Raw genomic sequence first — 19,441 nt, 5'->3', positions numbered from 1 at the left:
CTAAGGATTAAGATGTAGAACTCTCAGCATCTTCTCCAGCACCATGTCTGTCTGCATGCTTCTCACTATGACGACAATGGATTAAATCTCTGAACCCACAAGCCAGCCCCAATTAAATGTTGTCCTCTAGAAGAGTTGGTCATGGTGTCTCTTCACAGCAGTGGAAAACCTAAGACGGCACCCACCCAGTTACCCATAATGGGATTGTGCTGCTGCTTGAGGTGGGCCTTATCTGCATCTGACTCTAGAAGAAGGCCTAGCCTCTGGCATTCTACTCTACCCCTGCCATGAGCCTCTTCTGTGTTTTCAGACCCCATAAGAAGGCTACCTGAGGTTGTGACTAGCATCTTTATTGGGGGTCTGATGAGGGTTGAGGGGATCTGAGTGTCTTCGGGGCTTGCTCCTGGCTTCACACACATCAGGTAACTTTCCTGGGCAGAGGATTAATGATCCCACTCTCTATATACTCAAAAACTGTGTATGGGTCCTGGTCTCCGTTGACAATGATGGCTCGATCGTAATACTGCTCCAGGTCCCCAGAGTTCCTGTAGAACAAGTCTGTTTGGAGCTTGATGTACTCCTCTGAATCCTTGGGGTTCTGCAGGAGTCGGACCTGGACCTCTACGGTGGGAGGGGGCTTGTACATGAGATGGAACCTAAGTGGGAAGCAGATGACAACAGCCCTCAGTCCTCTGCTGACCACTCTAGAGCGCCTTTGCCCTGTCACCATGACTACCAAACACAAATGCCAGCTGTGCATCAGTGACCCCAGGCTTCTGGAACAAGAAGCTGTGACAAGAGCTGTGCTCAGGGTAAGGGCAGAGGTCAGTGGGGGTGGGGTAGGATTGTAACTGCACAGTAAGAGCCAGATTCTCCTTTTATCTCAGAGGCCCAGACAGGCAGAGCTCTGTAAGTTCCTGGCTGCCAGGGCTGTGTAGTGAGACCCCACCTGAAAACAAAGCAAACAACACACAAAAGGCCTGGTTCCTTCATTCTCCCCTTCCCCTACTTTTGCAGTGCCTCACCCCCACCCATCACACATGCCAAAGGCCAAATGAGGGAGCTGGATTCCCTGGAACTAGAATTCTACACTTTCTGCAGGCAGCCTATATAAGGGGCATGGAAGAAGGGAGCTTGCTCTCTCTGCCTGCTTGCTCTTGGCCTCACTGGCAAGTCCACTCCTCCACTAGCATTAGAGCCTGCTTCTTTGGGACTCTGGCATCTTCTGAAGACCAACTCTGAATCTTCCATTGGTAGACAGGTACTGTCGGATCAGTGGTTCTCAACCTTCCTAAATGCTTCAACCATTTAATACAGTTCCCCATGTTGTGGTGACCCCCCATCCATAAAATTATTTCATTGCTGCTCCATAATTATAATTTCATTATGAATTATCATGTAACTCTGATATGCAGACCCCCAAAGGGGTCGAGACCCACAGGTTGAGAACTGATGCGCTAGCTGGCCCACAGCCTGCAAGCCACTCTAGTAAATCCCACACGGATTCATTCTACCCCGTCTGTTCCTCTAGGGAGCCCCAACAGATACCAGGACTGGGGTCTAGAACAGGAGAATGTCCTTCAACAGTCCCACAATGCTGTGTGGTGTGGGCTGTTCTACTACTTGCACATGATCCAGCAGACCTAATGGTACTTGAGGTGTCAGTGGCAGACAAGGATGCTGTTGAGAACCTTTGGCAGGTCCTACAGGTAAGTCACAGGAGATATCTTTGGGATTTTGGGTAAGTCTCTACCATTGTCTACAGACAAGTATTCCCTTTAAGAGGCAGCTCTTAGCCTGCTATTGGCTAATGAAAACAGAGCAGATCTCTTGTGAGTTCAAAGCCAGCCTGGTCTACAAAGCAAGTGTAACTGCCAGGCTGTTACACAAAGAAACCCTGTCTCAAAAAAGGAAGGAAGGAAGAGAAAGAAATAAGAAAATCTATCACAAGTGTACCCAGCCACTTAACCACTTGAGTTTTAGTTAACTCCAGATGTGGACAAATTGACAACCAAGAATAGCCACCATACAGGATTTCCTCTGTGTAGCTCTGGCTGTCCTGGAACTCCCTATATAGACCAGAGTAGCCTCAAAAGAGATCCACCTACCTCTGCCTCCCAAGTGCTGGGATTAAAGGCATATACTATCATAAAGGGCTTATTAGTGTGTGTGTGTGTGTGTGTGTGTGTGTGTGTGTGTGTGTAAGTGGTATAGGTATATGATGTATATGTATATATGTGTGTATAAGTGTGTGTGTTTGTGTATGTGTGTATGGGTGTGTGTATTCTGTACGGGTGAATGTATGTGTCTGTGTATGTGTGTGTGTATACGTGGTGTGTGTATGTAAATGTGTGTGTCTTGGTGATTGAACTCAGGTCCTCATGCTTGTGAGGCAAGCATTCGCCATCTGAGCATCTTTCCAACTTCGTCTGTACTTTCTTCATCCTCCCAAACAGGATTTGTCCAATACTTAGAGTCTACCCATCTGGTGCAGCCATTTCTGAAGCAAGAGTCCAGCTGGGGCCAGGAATACAGTGGCAGGTACTTCACCAGTATGTTGCTGCAGGGCCTGGTATATCCCTTCCCTCTTGCCTCTTAAGAGGGAGCCAAAGACATACCCAGAGGAACTCACTGAAGTAGCCTGTTTCTTCGGGGGAGGGGGACAGGGGGAGGAGGAAGCCCTACAGTGTTGGCAAATGCCTTTAATCCTAGAATTTGGGAGGCAGAAGCAGGCGGATTTCTGAGTTCAAGGCCAGCCTGGTCTACAGAGTGAATCCCAGGACAGCCAGGGCTACACAGAGAAACCCCATCTCGAAAAACAAAACAAAAACAAAAACAAACAAAAACTGAGCCTGTTTCTTGCCTCTGTCTGCAGTAACCAGCACTACCCTGAAGCAGGTCCATGATAGCACTGAGCACCTAGAGGAAGAGGCAGCTCTCAGGTACCTGGCCACCAGCAGCCCTCCATGACCAACCTTTCTCCTGTGACAGGGTCTGTCCTTCTCAGTGTCAGCCGCTCCAGGATGGAGTCCAATGGCACATTCAGGAAGAAGACCCTGGAGAGAGACCACGATAGCCACAGTTGTTACTATCTGGGCCTGCTAATCCTAGGGAGATGCCTCCTCCTTGGCAACATGACTTTCATACACAGCTAAATCCACCTAGAGCCCAGAGCCCTACCTACCTTCTCTGTGAACTCACTCTCTAGGCCAATAACATCCTAATGCCAGAAACTAGGATGTAGCCTAATTGCCCAGAGCCTTCCAGAATCACCCACTGGCCACCCTGTCCCTTCCCTTCTCCTGCCTCCTCCCTTTGGTGTCCCCTCTCTTGTGGCCCTGGGGGACACTGAACTTCCTGTTGTCACTCATTTACCTCCATACAATCAAGACAAGAACAGTTGCCATGGTCACCAGAGGGATCCACAGGCCACACTTTTGTCAACCTAAGGCCGCGATTGGCATTATTCCCCACATGTGGGCATCTCTGTGTTTCGGGGAGGGTCTGCCCCAGATTCCCGGGGCAGCCAAGTGTGTCCATTCCTCTTGGCTGGGCAAAACCTTTCCCCGCTGGCTCTCTGGTGCCTGTGGCTTTGCTGTGACCGAGGCTGTGAGGAGGCGGAATGCAGATCCAAGCCATGCCAGGCAGGTCACCTACTGACTGCACAGTGGGAGAAATGAAAGCCCAGACTTACCCAGAGGGCCTCCAGAAGAAGGCAGCTTGCTTAGAGCCATCAGGGAGGTGGCCAGAGACTCTAGGACCACGTGTCGCCTGAGGCTGATGCTTCAGAGTTTGACTGACACATGTGTGCAAATTTCTTCCCCTTAGGCTGGTTTCTTCTAATACTTACCCAAAGTTACTTTTTTTAATTCTTAAAAATTTTTATATATTCATTTTTGGGGGGAGGTAATGAGTGAACATGTACTACAATGCGTACTTAGAGGTCAGAGAACAACCATGGGGGTTCCTGCAAGCTCTAGTGGAGACGCAAGAATGAAACTCGGTTCAGCTCCACTTAGTGAGTCGTCACTGGTTCAAACTTTTTTTTTTTTTTTTTTTGGTTTTTCGAGACAGGGTTTCTCTGTGTAGCCCTGGCTATCCTGGAACTCACTCTGTAGACCAGGATGGCCTTGAACTCAGAAATCCGCCTGCCTCTGCCTCCCATGTGCTGGGATTAAAGGTGTGTGCTACCACCGCCCAGCTGGTTCAAACTTCTAAAGTCTGACACCAGATGGTTTATTTTAGCTGTATTTAAGCACCGCACAATTTTGGGGAAATGTTTCCTAATACAAAAAAAGCTAAAGACACGCTTACATTAAAACTCTACAAAGTACATATAGCCTCTTCCATAGAGATGATCACGGTAAGGATCTAGAGAGAGAGACTGGGAGACGTGTTGGCCTGGCTCTATAGAAGTTCCTTAGGCTGTTGTAAAGTACATGTGACATCTCTCATAAGGATGTTTTGTTTTGTTTCTTTTTGTTTTGTTTTGTTTTTTGTTTTTCCAGGCAGGGTTTCTCTATGTAGCCATGGCTGTCCTGGAACTTACTCTGTAGACCAGGCTGGCCTCGAACTCAGAAATCCACCTGCCTCAGCCTCCCAACTGCTGGGATGCTACATAAGGATGTTTTTATGGGCTGAGAAGTTTGAAAAAAGCCCAATATTTAGTGGGGGAAAGTTAGGGATAAACAGACATAATACTCTGGGGCATGTGGGTGAAGCCTGGCCCTGCAGATAGCAGAACATCCCCAGGTGGTGAACTATATCCACCCCAGCTCCAGATGGAAGGCAGGTAAACAGCTCTTTGCTTTGAAGAGCTGAGCCTGCATGTTTAACCTTCCCGCCTTCCCGGGTTCCTTAGTGTTTATCTGTGAGTGCAAGCATCCGGTACCATTTACAAACAACTTTCAGGAGTCTATTTCTCCTTCCACCTTGTGGGTCCCAGAGATTGAACTCAGGCCATCAAGCTTGGCAGTCACACTCACCCACTGAGGCCGTGACCTGACAAGAAGCAGCTCGAGGGAGAAGCATTTGTTCTGGCTCACAGTTCAAGGACACAGGCATCACAATGGGCAGGTGTGCTGGTGGGAGAATGTGGCAGCGGTCACATCATCTCTGCTGACAGGAAGCTAGGGTGGGTCATTAAAACCTCAAGGCCTGGGCTGGTGAGATGGCTCAGTGGGTAAGAGCACCAACTGCTCTTCCAAAGGTCCTGAGTTCAAATCCCAGCAAGCACATGATGGCTCACAACCACCCATAATGAGATCTAACGCCCTCTTCTGGTGCGTCTGAAGACAGCTACAGTGTACAGAGGTCCTAAAAAGTCAATTCCCAACAACCAGATGAAGGCTCACAACTATCTGTACAGCTACAGTGTGTACTCATTTACATAAAATAAATCAACAAAACTTAAAAAAAAAACAAAAAACCTCAAGGCCTGAGACTAGTGAACAATACAGTCAGGATGGCTAAAGGTAACAACAAGAAACCAAAGGACAAGATGTCTGCTTATGCCTACTTTGTGCAGACATGCAGGGAAGAACATAAGAAGAAAAACCCAGAGGTTCCAGTCAATTTTGCAGTTTTCCAAGAAGTGCTCTGAGAGGTGGGAGACAATTTCTAGCAAAGAGAAATTAAAGCTTGATGAAATGGCAAGGGCAGATAAAGTACACTATGATTGGGAGGTGAAGGATTATGAACCAACTAAAGAAGAAGAAAGACCTGAATGCCCCCAAAAGACCTCTGTCTGTATTTTTCTTATTCTGCTCCGAATCCCACCCCAAGATCAAATCCACAAACCCTGGCGTCTCCTTTGGAGATGTGGCAAAAAAGCTGGGTGAGGTGTGGAACAACTTAAGTGACAGTGAAAAGCAGCCTTACATTACCAAGGCAGCAAAGCTGAAGGAGAAGCATGAGAAGGATGTTGCTGACTACAAGTCTAAAGGGAAGTTTGATGGCACCAAGGGTCCTGCTAATGTTGCCTGGGAAAAGGTAGAAGAGGAGGAGCAGGAAGAGGAGAGGGAGAAGAGGGAGAGGAGAGGACGAGGAGGAAGAGGAAGATGAATAAAGTTCTGTCTCTTTGTGAATACCTTAGAGTGGGAGAACACTGTGATTGACACATCTCTTATTTGAGTAGTGTGTCTATTGCCCTTGTTAGGTTTAATTACAAAATTTGATCATGATCATATTGTAGTTTCTCAAAGTGTCAGTGGTTTACATGAAGTGGCCATGGGTGTCCAGAGTGCCCTGAAACTGTATCAAAGTTGTACATAGCGCCACACATTTTTTTTCTTTTTGGTTTTTTTGAGACAGGGTTTCTCTGTATAGCCCTGGCTGTCCTGGAACTCACTCTGTAGACCAGGCTAGCCTCAAACTTAGAAATCCACCTGCTTCTGCCTCCCAAGTGCTGGGATTAAAGGCGGGTGCCACCTCTGCCCGGCAGCTCCACACATTTTTAAAATGAAAAGGCACTCTCCAGCCCTCCTCAGTTGGTGCACTTTGCTGTTGGTGTGACAAGGCATTTGAAGATTTTGGCATTTTGTTCTCAATTCATATGGTTATTGGCTAGAAATCCCGAGTTGTCAACTGTACATATCTATAGTTTGTAAAGAGAACAAAGCAACCCAGACAGATTCTTGATGCTCCTTGTTTGGTGTGGAGGCTGTGAGGGGAAGATGCCTTTCGGAGGAGGCCGTAGCTCAGGGCATGCTCTGTGAGGCTGGACCTGTTGATACTGTGGTGGGCATCCATTTAGCTCCAGGTTGTCTTGTTTTTGTATATAGTGGCATAGCATTCTGCTGACATTCTTAGTTGTGGATGGGGGAGGGGTCAGCTGGCATGAGAAGTGTTTAGAGTCTTTTCTTTAATTAAATGCAGTAGATTTTAAACTTTTTAATGAAACTGTAGAACTCATTGTCAGCAAAGGTAAGAACTACTGCATCAATGGAAGGTCCAGACCCCTTTGGACCTAAACACAGTTTGGAACAGTCTGTTAATTTTTGTATGTTTAGAATGCTGAAATGTTTTTGAAGTTAAATAAACAGTATTACACTTAAAAAAAAATAAATCAAGGCCTGCCTGCCTCTGGCCCCAGTGACAGACTTTTACTAGCAAGGCTCCAATGCCTAACAGCTCCAGAACCTTCCCAAAAGGCACCAAGTGGTCACACACATGAGCCAATTATGGTCCCTTCACATTCAAACCACACGGACACCTGAACACTTGCTGTCATGCACTAGACCATATATGAGCTTAAAAATAAAAAACAAAAAAAAACCCTGAGCACCAGATAAGCAAGCAGAGCCCAGTGTTCTTTCAGGACTTCTCTCCTTTCCCACTTCCCCAGTGTGATGGTTTGTATATGCTTGGCCCAGGGAGTGGCACTATTAGGAGGTGTGACCTTGTTGGAATACGTGTGTCACTGTGGGAGTGGGCTTTAACACCTTCATCCTAGCTGCCTGGAAGCCAGTCTGCCTTGGGAACAAGAGGTAGAACTCTCAGCTCCTCCAACCCCATGCCTGCCTAGATGCTGCCATGCTCCTGCCTTGATACTGGACTGAACCTCGGAACCTGTAATCCAGCCCCAATTAAATGTTGTCCTTATAAAAGTTGCCTTGGTCATGGTGTATGTTCACAGCAGTAAAACTAAAACAACCAGCTTCCCCTCCCTGAAAGCCACCTTGGCTCGGTCTCTAGAAATCCTTGCTGTTTTGAGTTTAACTGCAGCTACCCCATGAAGCAGGCACAGCTGGTTCCCAGCAGCCTGGCAGGCTGAAGCCATGACTAGCCTTTCCTCAATGCACTGTTGTCTGTCAGGCTCATTCACTCTCTTGACACTGAGACATGATGTCATCTACAAAGTTCACACTCAAGAAACCAAATCAAGTTACAACACACATACTTATTCACATATACACACACACACTCATACACACATTCACTCACACATACTTATTCACGTATACACACACACACTCATACACACATTCACTCACACACCCTCACACACACGCTCACACAACAGACATTCACACACACACTCATACACACTCCCCACACACACTCACACACTCATTCACTCATACACCCTCACACATGCACACACACTCATACACACACTCATACACACATGCTCATACACACACTAATTCACTCACACACCCTCACACATGCACACATACATTCCTACAGTTGCTCACACACTCATGTGTTACTAACCTAGGCTGCAAGTAGCCTGAGGGCTTCATGTGGACATATACCTGCTTCTTCTTAATGACTCAAATTCAAGTGCCACAGAGCACCACCAATACAATACAGTGTTTATAGTGCTGCATACATTAGTGAGCTAAGTCCAACAATACATTAAAAGAATAATTCATTATTACAGCTAAATGGGCTTTAACCTGGGAATGGAAGCCTAATGCTTTTTTAATCAATTTTACATTTAAAGTGAAAATTACCATATTTTTAGACTAAGTAAACAGAGTCTTACTATGTAGCCTAGCTGGCCTTCAGCTGCCATGCAGCCCAGAGTGGCCTTGGATTCTCAATCCTCCTGCCTCTGTCTCCTGGGTGTTACAATTGCAGATGCACGCCACCGTGCATGAGGAGAGAGGGCAATACAGATCAGCTTACAAAACAACAAAACAGCTCACACCAAGCAAGAGGTGAAAGGCTGACCATTTTCCCCTGAAATGGGTCACAGAAGGATCTGCTCTCACTACCACACACACACACACACACACACACACACACACACACACCTCACACTAAATGTGATTTTTAAAAAAAAACTGTATGCCAAAAAAAACCCTGTATGCCAAAATACATTAAAAAATAAAATATAAGCCAGAATGGGGAAAATATTTGCAAAACGAGGCATTGCAGACGAGGCATTTGTATCCATATTTCAGAAACTGTGTGCTACATGCACAGTTGGCAACACACACGTGTAGGTGCTTGGTCCACACGTGCCAGCACCTCCAGAGCTGGCATCCAAACAGGAAAGCAGGGCATCTGAGGTGGCTTCCTAGAGAGGCTCAAGCCGCTGCCTCCCTCCACCAAAGAGCCAGCCTCTGTCCTGGGAGCCCTCCTTTCAGCTCTGTCCAGGCCATCTGTGACTGTCCCTGGCCATCCTGGCCATGGTACAGCTTGTGGTGTTTCCTCTCGGGAAGAACTACACGGTGACCAGCACTAAGGGAAGAGCTGGAAAGAGGGAACCTAATGGGACTGCAGACCGGGGCCAAGGATGGTCAAAGTGATGGACAGAGCACACTGCTTGACCAACTGGGAGCACCATCTGGAACAGGGAAGGAGAGGATGATGCCAAGGTAGTCCTCCATCAACAGCAGATTTCAGGGTGTTCCCAGAGCACAAAGCAGAAGGGACTAGTTGTTCTTCTTCTTTTTATATTTCTTTTAGGTTTAGTTATTTTTATTTTAGGTGCATGAGTGATTTGCCTACAGATATGTCTGTGTACCACATATGTACCTGCTGCCCACAGAGATCATAAGAAATCAGATCCCCGGGAACAAGACTATAGATGGTTGTGAATCAACATGTGGATGCTGGGAATGGAACCCAGATCTTCTGCCAAAGCAAGTGCTCTTAGCTGCTGAGCATGCGCATGTGGAAGCCATAAACCGTCTTTGGGGTTGTCCTCAGATACTCTGTCCACCCCCTTTGAGATAAGGATATCTCATTTTCCTAGAGCTCACCCATTCAGCTACACTAACTGCCTGGGAAGCCCCAGGGGTCTCCTGTTCTGGGCTTCCTAGTGCTAGGGCTACAGCCACAAAGCAGCAAGCCCAGCATTTTTCTGTGCGTTCTGGTGATGGGAGCCAGGAAGCGAAGTGCTTTGCTGACTGAGCCATCTGCCCAGCCTCCCGGTCTCCACTACAGGTTAGCACCCTACTGGAGGATGCTCAGTCCAGATTCAAACTGCAACAGGTTCATCCTGTAGGCACATCAAGGGTCAGGAGAGGGGCTGGGGCTGCTTCATTGATGCTGTGTCTCTCCTGCCTTGCAAATACAGCCAAAACCTATGCTGGCTGTCAGCACATAAACTGGCCTGCCCAACCCCATCTCACAGCAAAGCCCAGCTTGGACTCCATGCTGTTGGCTTCCTGGCTCTCCTGGCGTGTGCCTGGGTCACACACAGACAAAGCCTGCCAAGCTTCCTGGAATTAAGTGTTGAGAGAGGCTGCGTGCAAAGGGAGCAGTGCAGAGGAGTGTCTAGACACAAGGCTTCACTGGCCAGGATTTCAAAGTGTTTGCTTTGCAGATGTTTCACTCGGACACGCCTACCTTAAAAATCAACGGCCAGACCTCACCAGCTGATCCTGCTACCCTGAGCGTCCAGTGTCGGCCCTTGGGTAGTAGTGACAACTCCTCTCACCTCCAGTTTCCACTCCTTCAAGATAAGGGCTCCCGCTGGCCATTTCTTGTTGAAACCGGTACATAATTGACAGCACAAACCTATCCTGGCGGAATCTGTAGTCTCTCCAGGGGCAAGCAACAAAACTCACTCTCCTTGCTGCTAACCAATAAATTAGTACACACTCCTGGCAGTTTACCAAGTGCATTTCCAAACACGGCAGTCCAGTTGAAGGAGAGAATGACTCAGGATACTCCAGTATAATCCAGCTCTTTTTAAAAGCCCTCTTAAAACATCTACCTCCTTTGCCACTGAGAAGAAAGGAAAAAAAAATTTTTTTCTCTCCTGTGCACACTGCCACCCAGGAGCTCCCCAGACAATAAGAGAAAGTCAGTTGTCAGAGCCAGGAAGTTCTGCAAGCTTTTCCCACAGAGAAAAGCAAATGTGTTTAAGGCAAGAGACAAGCTGGCCACCAACTGTAAAGCCAAATCCCTTAGCAGGATTCCCAGGGAACTCGAGACATCTCAGGCCATCCTTGGGGTTGGTAGGGACAGGAGGATGGAGGTCGGATGGAAGTGTTCAGCTGCTTGAGCCTTCTGGGTAGGGTTCACCCAGTGAGGTCACTGGCTGGCATGTACACTTTCATACTAGCTTTGGGTCAGAGAAGTAGTAAAGGGCTGAGACCCACATTCCTGAGACAAGAAGCCAATAGGACAGAAGGCCTTATCTAAGCCTTCAAGGCTCTGGTGAACTTGAAACATCTTAATTTGAGCAGCTTTTTGCCCTCAAGTCTATGTTCAGATTCCCCCATTATTCTGTTGTTTTGAAGACTTAAGTTCTTGGGCTCGGGAGATGTTTAAACTGGTAAAGCACTCGCCTTTCAAGAGCAAGGAAGGACCTGAGCCAATCTGCCAGGCCTATCTATAGATAGATAGATAGATGGATAGATAGATAGATAGATAGATAGACAGACAGACAGACAGATACCTGAGAGTATGTGCTGGCAATCCCAGTGCTGTGGAGGCAAAGAAAGGCAGGTAGATTGTCTAGAGAGTTTTTTTGTTTGTTTGTTTTGTTTTTGTTTTTTTCAAGACAGGGTTTCTCTGTGTAGCCTTGGCTATCCTGGAACTTACTCTGTAGACCAGGCTGGCCTCCAACTCAGAAATCCGCCTGACTCTGCCTCCCAAGTGCTGGGATCAAAGGCGTGCGCCACCACTGCCCGGCTTGCTTGTCTAGAGTTTATGACCAGCCAGGCTTACCCTCTTGGCAAGTCCTAGTCCAATCAGAGATACTCAAAAGAAGGTGGGCATCGCCTGAAGGAATGACAGCCATGGTTAACCTCTTTTGATTTATACAATTAGGCCACAGGTCCATGTGTCCTTTACAGCTAGACCAACATCAAACATTGACAAAAGAGTGCAAATACCTTTTTTTAAAAGAAGATATATTTAAGCTGGGTGGTGGTGGCATACGCCTTTAATCCCAGCACTTGGGAGGCAGAGGCAGGTGGATTTCTGAGTTCAAGGCCAGCCTGGTCTACAGAGTGAGTTTCAGGACAGCCAGGGCTACACAGAGAAACCCTGTCTCGAAAAAAAAAAGATGATATATGTTTTATATATGTGTGTGTGTGTGTTTGTATACATATATGTATATATGTATATGTGTATATATATATGCATATATATGTGAGTTCCTGCATGCATATATATATATGCATGTTCCCCACGTGCATGCCTGTCTCCACAGAGGTTGGAAGAGCGTGTTGGATCCCCTGAACTGGAGTGACATACATTTGGTGCTGGGAACCAAATCCCAGTCCTCTGCAAAAGCTGGAAGTACTCTTAACCGTGGAGCTGTGATAAAGTACCCTGACCAAAACATCTTAGGGGAGAGAAGGGTTCGCTGTAGCTTACAGGTTAGTCTATCAGAACAGGGATTTCACAGCGGCAGGAACTAGAAATAGCTGGTCATATCACCTCCACAGTCAAGAGCAGGGAGGATAGACTCCCTTGCTTGCTTTTAGCTAGGTTTCTCCTTTCTTACAATATGTAGGAATCTCTGCCTAGGGAATGATGCTGCCCATGTGGGCTGAGTCTTTACATATTAATTGCCAGTCAAGACAACTCCAGACGTGCCTGATCTCAAAAATTCCTTATTAAGACTCTCTTCCCAGGTAATACTAGGTTAATTCAAGTTGGCAGTTAAAACTACCCAGTAAGGTTTGGAAACATGTCCCTTGTGGGATCCTCTTGTTTGAGGCAACTGTGGTTTTAAAATGAAGAAAGACAGAGATATTGATTTGTGAGCATTAATACAACAAACGGTCCACAGCACAGAAATGTACTTGTGGTATATTAAATGAAAACAATTACACTGGTATCAGAGAATGTAGATTCATGGTAGTGTGCTTGCCCAGCTTACATGAGGCTCTGGGTTCTGTCCCCAGCACTGCAGAAAATTGGCATGGTGGTGCATGCTTGTAACTTCAGCATTTAGGAAGTGGAGGCAGGAGGATCAAAAGAAGCCCAAGGTTATCTTCAACTGCATGAGCAGGCAGCTACGTGAGACTGTCTGAGAAGTGAACAAAGAGGTGAAACTGTCTGATGCCACTGAAAAGTGACCAGGAAAAGCCTGGCGAGGTGGTGTACCATGCACCACTTACTCAGGAGACTGACACAAGATGATGCTGGCAAGTTCAAGGGTTTAAGGTCACCTTAGACGACATGAGGTGGCTCAGCAGTTAAGAGCACTGACTGCTCTTCCAAAGGTCCTGAGTTCAAATCCCAGCAACCACATGGTGGCTCACAACCATCCGTAATGAGATCTGACATCCTCTTCTGGGGTGTCTGATGACAGCTACAATGTACTTACATATAGTAAATAAATAAATCTTAAAAAAAAAAAAAGAAAACAAACAAACCAGTGGCTCGGATAATAAAGGTAACCCTCCCTTGACACTGGTAGGACTACAAAGCTCACACATTCCTTGTCCTTCATGGTTTGCTGGTGATCTAGCTTCTGCAGGTCAGGGGGAGCCCAGAAAAATGCTACAGAGTAGCGTCTCAGGAGCTGGAACACATTGGTGCTTGCTGTGCCTGCCACAGGCTGCAGCCTCTGGAGACTACATGGCTGAGGCATTCTTGAGCCCTGAGCTGGGCCCTGTGGATGCACTGCCTTACTCCATCCTCACCACACCCTGTGAGGCTGTGGTACTACAATGACATTAATACATCATAGACCATGAAGATCCAGGTTCTGGACAAAGTTATTCAGCTAAAAAGTCGCTGAGACTTGGCCTTGGGACCGCTTCCAGATGTTTGCCCTCAGTGCCCAGATGTTTGTTTGCTCTTAACCTCTCTGTACCAGGCTTATTTCCCTCTATGTTAGTGAGGGAATGACTCTTCAGTGACCCCTGTTCTGTGCCTTCAGGAGTCCAGAGGCATGCCCGTTACCATTGCAACTGCAAGGGAGGGACCTAAGACCTACCAGAGGTTAATTCCTACCATCCCTGGCCTCCTTTCCTTGGGCCTGCTAAAGCCATTGTATTCTGAAGAATTAGTATTTTCCTTTGTCCCACTACCTACCCAGACTATCTTCCTTGAAGATTTCAAGTGTTTTGCTTTTTGGCTTCAGTTTGAATCTTTGGTCTTCCATTCATTACCAATCACTGTCACCATCAACAGTACCACCATCATTAATTACCACCTTCACCACCATCAACACCATCACCATTACCACCATCCTCACCATCACCATCATCACCACCATAACCACCATCACCATCAGTGCCATCAACACTGTCATCACCATTGCTGATATCATCACCATTAACTGCAACACCATCATCACCTTAATCACCAACACCATCATTCCAGTCAAAACCTTTTGTTAATACTATGTGCCAGAGATTTGTAGGAAGCACATCACATATTACGGCATCCACCCCTGCCTGTGGCCCTGGCATTCAAGGGTTAGCTTAGAGGTTATGTGATGTCTTTAGACTGCACTCCAGGTCCAGCAGAGTCCAGGATACTCTATCGCCGCCCTGTGTTCCTGTGTGTCAAGTAATCACAGTTCATTCCCTCAAGTTGATGGAACATTCCAGAAGCCACCTGTGAGATTTAGGATTACACAGTGAACACTGAAGCCACTTAACTCACAGGGTATGGCGGATCTAACTGCTCAAGGCTCTCTGCGTCTGCCCAACGACTGACTGACTCCTCACTGTCTTCAAGAGGGATGGTACACAGCTGCTGTCTCTTGGGGCCAAAGACAAACTGCAGATTTCACCCACCTACACACACACACACACACACACACACACACACACACACACACACACTCACACACACATTCACACACACATTCATACACACACACACATTCACACACAAACATTCAAACACACACACACACACACACACACACACACACACACACACACACACACACACACACACACACACACACACACACACACACACACACACACACACACACATACACACACATGGTGCCTGCCTTGCCTGAAGAATCTGTCCCTCTTTTTCTTAAACCAACACTTTAATTACTCCAAAATTATGTTAAATCCTTGCATAAAAGCAGCAACAGCCCTCTTCTGAAGCATTTCACTCCAGGAAGGTGGCCTGCCTCCAGAGCACTCGGTTAAAAGGACATAGACAAGGTCCTCCAAAGAAAGGCGAGGGGGCTGTTCTTTGTCAGCCCGTCCCGTCCCGTCCTGGGTCAGAGGCTTGAAGGGGCCAGAGACCTCCCACTTTACAGACAGGAAGGAAAGGAGATACCCTTTGGCTGTGCAACGTAATAGGCTTTACTTCTGGAAAAAAAAAAAAGAAAACCAAGCCTGATTAAATATTAATAGTCAGTGGTATTAATTAAGGGGGAGAGTCCATCAAGAGAACCCCAATATGTTTACAGTGTCCCCAGGAAACTGGGAAAATTCACAATCAAGTGTGTAAATGTTCTAAAAAAGGATCTTGAATATTTTATGAATATTTGTCATAAAACAGAAATAATAACCACTGTGCAGAGCTATTAGAATTAATATTTATGCCACCCGCCATGAAATATTCATGGGGACAGAGAGAGGGGGGCCGTAAGACAAGAATTAATTTACATTGGGCTCGGTTTACCCGCTGGCTTGATGTTTAAAGCCAGTTGACAAGCCTCCCTATGAATCCACCAGTCACTTCCCTGCAGTCTAGGACGTGGAGGGGTAGGGACGTCCAGGCTGCTGACAGCTCACAGATTGAGTTTCTGACAGCCCTGAAAAAAAAAACCTAAGTGGCCCCCCACCTTTTTTCCCTTATTCCATTGCCCAAGGCGCTCTGTTCCAAAACCGTTAGTCCCATCTCCCCCTTCCATCTGCTGGAATTAACGAATTAATGAGCGCCGATACACTTTACTGGTGGTGCCCTATGAATGTTTACAGGCGATTAAATGATAATGGGGGGGGCGGCTGTATAATTCATGAGCCAATTAAAGGAAGTGTTAGTTGATTTGATGGGGCTAGGACTACAAAATGCATTTAACTAATGGGGAGCCTCGGGCTGCCGAGGGCCAGCTCCCCTCTCAGATTACGCAGCTAATTGCCCGACTTTGCGGGACTGTCACAGATAGCCATGCATATTTCATTGTTCTCAAATACTTCAATTGTCTGCGTCAGTGCTGTGGCTGTAATGTGGAGAGGCTAGGCCAAAACTTGGGTGTCATTACAGTGTCTGGCCTGGCCTCACCAGAAACCTAGACCAGCGACAACCTAGACAACAGTCCCCAGCCATTAGGTGATTAAAAGGGCTCAGCATGTGATCAATTGTCTTTTGTTTTACTAGGGATACTCACTCCACATGCTGACCTTGGGGACCCTAGGGACTTGACCCCCCTTTTTCAGGGGAGATGGGAACTGCATTTTGCAATCCCCTGTATTGTTTCTACCCTCCCCAGCACAGTGCCCATCCATGAGGGGTTCCGAGGTCACGCAGAAGCCCTGGTTTTCCCCAGGGCAGCTCACCTGGAGGCACTTGCCACTCTAAGTGTCTCCTTCATGCCTGACTTTGTCCATCTGTACAAAGCAGCCACTCAGGGCTTCATTAAATGCAGATCATGGCAAACTCGGAGTTAAACTTGAATTTTTGCCATTGGATGCTTGGAGAGCTCAAGAAGGAAGCAGGGAAAAAGCAGCTGTATCCATCGCAAGCACAAGATGATGCTGGAGCGCTCGCTCGAAAAGAGGGAGGGCTGAGAGGAGGTGAGAGAGGGTCCCACCTCCTAGCTGGAGCAGCTGGATGCCTCGGGGAGGGTCTGCCTTCTGACTCCACCCACCCCAAAGTTTCCTAGCTCCCCCTCAGATGGTCAGAGCATCCATACAGGTGGGGTTAAGGATGGTACTAGAGTTGAGGCGAAATGGATCTTACCCCAGGAGTTACAGATGGCTGTGAGCCCCAACATAGGGGCTAGTAACTAAATCCAATTTTTCTACAAAAGTAGCCAGTGTTCTGAACTGCTGAACCATCTCTCCAGTCCCCAAAGGTTATCTTTAAAAAAGGGAAAGCATCCATTTTAAGTGAAAGGAACAGGACAGTGGGCATGGCACGTGTGACTGAACCAAACTCTGTCCTTGCTGCTGAATTAAAAAAATGCTCCTTTTGCTTTTGCTGAGAACAGGCCCTCATACCTCAAGCCCACTCCTCTTTGCTTTCTTTCCCCTCAGAGACAGAACTAAGATACACTGCACCTGAGTGACACCTGTCACTAGAAAATCTCCTGACTTGGAGTCAGCATCCTTCTGCCACAAAAGCAGACAGACAGAAGACAAGGACACATGCATGCCAGACTCCTAGGGCAGACAGAGGCAGGAGGGGTCAGAGCCAATTGCCAGGTATAAGAGGGGCTATGAGAACAGCTCAGTACAGATCAATGCCTCAGGGCTGTGAAAACTGACTACTATTATTATTTAGTCAATAAACACCTAGCCAGTGCCTCCCCATGGAGTCTCCACAGGGAGGTAGCAAATGAGCTCCTCACTGTGGCGGCTTCCTTATACACATCAGACATCATCTACCTGTGCTTGGAATGTGAAGTGAATACCTCGATTTGGGGGTGGTGTCATCCTGGGACAGGTGGTCTTGGGTTGTGTAAGAAAGTTAGCTGAGCAAGCCACAGAGAACAAGCAGCACTCCTCCATGATGCCCATTTAACTTCTGCCACTTGGTTCCTGCCCTGAGTTCCTGCTTTGGCTTTTCTTGGGTTTCCTTGGTAATAGACTGTAACTGTGAGCCAAATAAGCCCTTTCCCAGGCAGTAGTGATGTACACCTTCAATCCTAACATTTGGGGGTCGGGATCAGGGACAAAGGCAGGCAGATCTCTAAGTTTGAGGCTATCCTGATCTACAGAGTAAGTTTTAGGACAGCCAGGACTACACAAACATAACCAACCAACCAAGCAAACTTTCCTCCTACAAGTAAAAAATTAAAAGTAAAATAAAATGTGTTTTCACTAGAATTAAAAGATGGAAAGGAAGAAAGAAGAGGAAGAAGAAGAGGAGGAGGAAAAAAGGAAAAAGAGGAGGAGGAAGAAGATTATTGAAATACATTCTTTTTCATGGCGCCTTCTAGTTGGTCAGCCTTGTCTAGATGAAGCTGAATATCTCCTTCCCAGCCAGCAGCTATCAGAAATTCCTTGAAGTGGATGATGAACACAAGCTTTGTATTTTCTATGAGCAGTGCATGGTCACAGAAGTAGCTGGTGCTCTGGGTGAGGAGTGGAGGGTTACGTGGTCAGAATCAGTGGTAGGAACAACAAACAAGGTTTTCCCATGAAGCAAGATGTCTTGACCCACAGTGCACCTGCTGTAGAGTAAGGAGCATTCCTGTGAGACACCAGGGAGAACTGGAGAGGGGAAGGTTATTGCTCGCTCCCTCTCACTCTCTCTCTCCTCTCTCTCTCTCTCACACACACACACACACACAAAGAGAGACAGACAGAGAGAGAGAGAGAGGAAGAGGAAGAGGAAGAGGAGGATGAGGATGAGGAGGATGTAGAGGGAGGTGTTGATTCCCTAATTGGTTCTTGTTTGTGTCAATAAAGGAGGTGGAAGCCAATTGCTGGGTGGAGGGGAAAAAGTGGGACTTCTGAGGTAGGGAAGGGACCCAGAGAAAGAGGAATTCAGACCAGGCTTTGGGACTAGGAGGAAGCTCTAGTCATGTAGGTATGGGGCACCTAGAGCTGGTAGCCTCGTCAGTGAGTGGGGGCCGAGGAGGTTGGAGGGAGCTGGCTGATAGGATTAGGGCAGGAAATTTTTTGTCCAGCCATTGAGCTATCTGGCTAGTTTTAAAATAATAAAAACTGTCAGCAGGAGATGATTACTGAACTGACAGAGGAACTGCAGAATTGAAGAGTTTCCAGTGTATCTAGAGATGATGTCTGCCACTGTCAGAAAGCCCTTAAACAGAGTGGAAAGAGGCCCAGGACCAGTGCTCCTCAGGGTCAGCATCCTGTTCCTCCACTGTCCTGCAACACAAATACTGCTGTGGTAATCAGACAGCACACTAAGAAAACAAGAAGGCTGCCCAATATACTAAACTGTTGCCCAAGAGAATGAAGGAAGCCAATAAGAACACCAGGAACAGACTGCCAAAAGATGTGGGCTGTCCTGAGAGCCACTTCTAAGTCCAGTAACAAATGAAAGACCAGACTTTGGTTAAAAAAAAAAAAAAAAAAAAAAGATTAAAATGCACGACAGGTTAGGAGAAAGGAACGAGAGGATTGGGTACACAAGTTCCTGTAACTTGAACACATCCTGCAGCAGTGGCTCTCAGAATCCTCTCCCTGCATGTGCTGGGTACCACTGTCCCTTACCGGATCAGAACAGGAGCTAGGGCTTGCAATAACTAGCTAGCTCTTGTAGGTCACATCCCTGGTACAGGTAGGCTAATGTGCAGTGGTGACCACTGAACACTCTCTGGTGAGACAGACACTTTACCAAGAGCCTGGGCCTCTTCAGAACCCACACCCAGTTCTGTGTAGACAAGATGCAGATGATGGAGCTG

At 47.1% G+C, this 19,441-nt stretch overlaps 1 protein-coding gene and 1 pseudogene across 1 annotated transcript in view; one reads left to right on the top strand and one right to left on the bottom strand.

Moving 5' to 3' along the window:
* Window positions 1–334: 334 nt before the first annotated feature.
* Window positions 335–19,441, bottom strand: part of Ak8 (adenylate kinase 8) — a 113,984-nt gene continuing 94,877 nt past the window's right edge. The window contains exons 12-13 of the mRNA XM_031369546.1: window positions 2,976–3,056; window positions 335–656 (exon numbers count right to left, since the gene is read on the bottom strand). Coding sequence (XP_031225406.1) covers window positions 419–656; window positions 2,976–3,056 — 319 coding nt within the window. The 3' untranslated portion in view covers window positions 335–418. The remainder of the gene's footprint in view (window positions 657–2,975; window positions 3,057–19,441) is intronic.
* LOC116089906 lies at window positions 5,465–6,067 on the top strand (annotated as a pseudogene).

Source organism: Mastomys coucha, unplaced genomic scaffold (assembly GCF_008632895.1).
Source record: "Mastomys coucha isolate ucsf_1 unplaced genomic scaffold, UCSF_Mcou_1 pScaffold15, whole genome shotgun sequence".
In the NCBI taxonomy this organism is placed as follows: Eukaryota; Metazoa; Chordata; class Mammalia; order Rodentia; family Muridae; genus Mastomys; species Mastomys coucha.
Note: the sequence above shows the minus strand (reverse complement) of the source record. Positions and strands in the feature narration are given on the sequence as shown.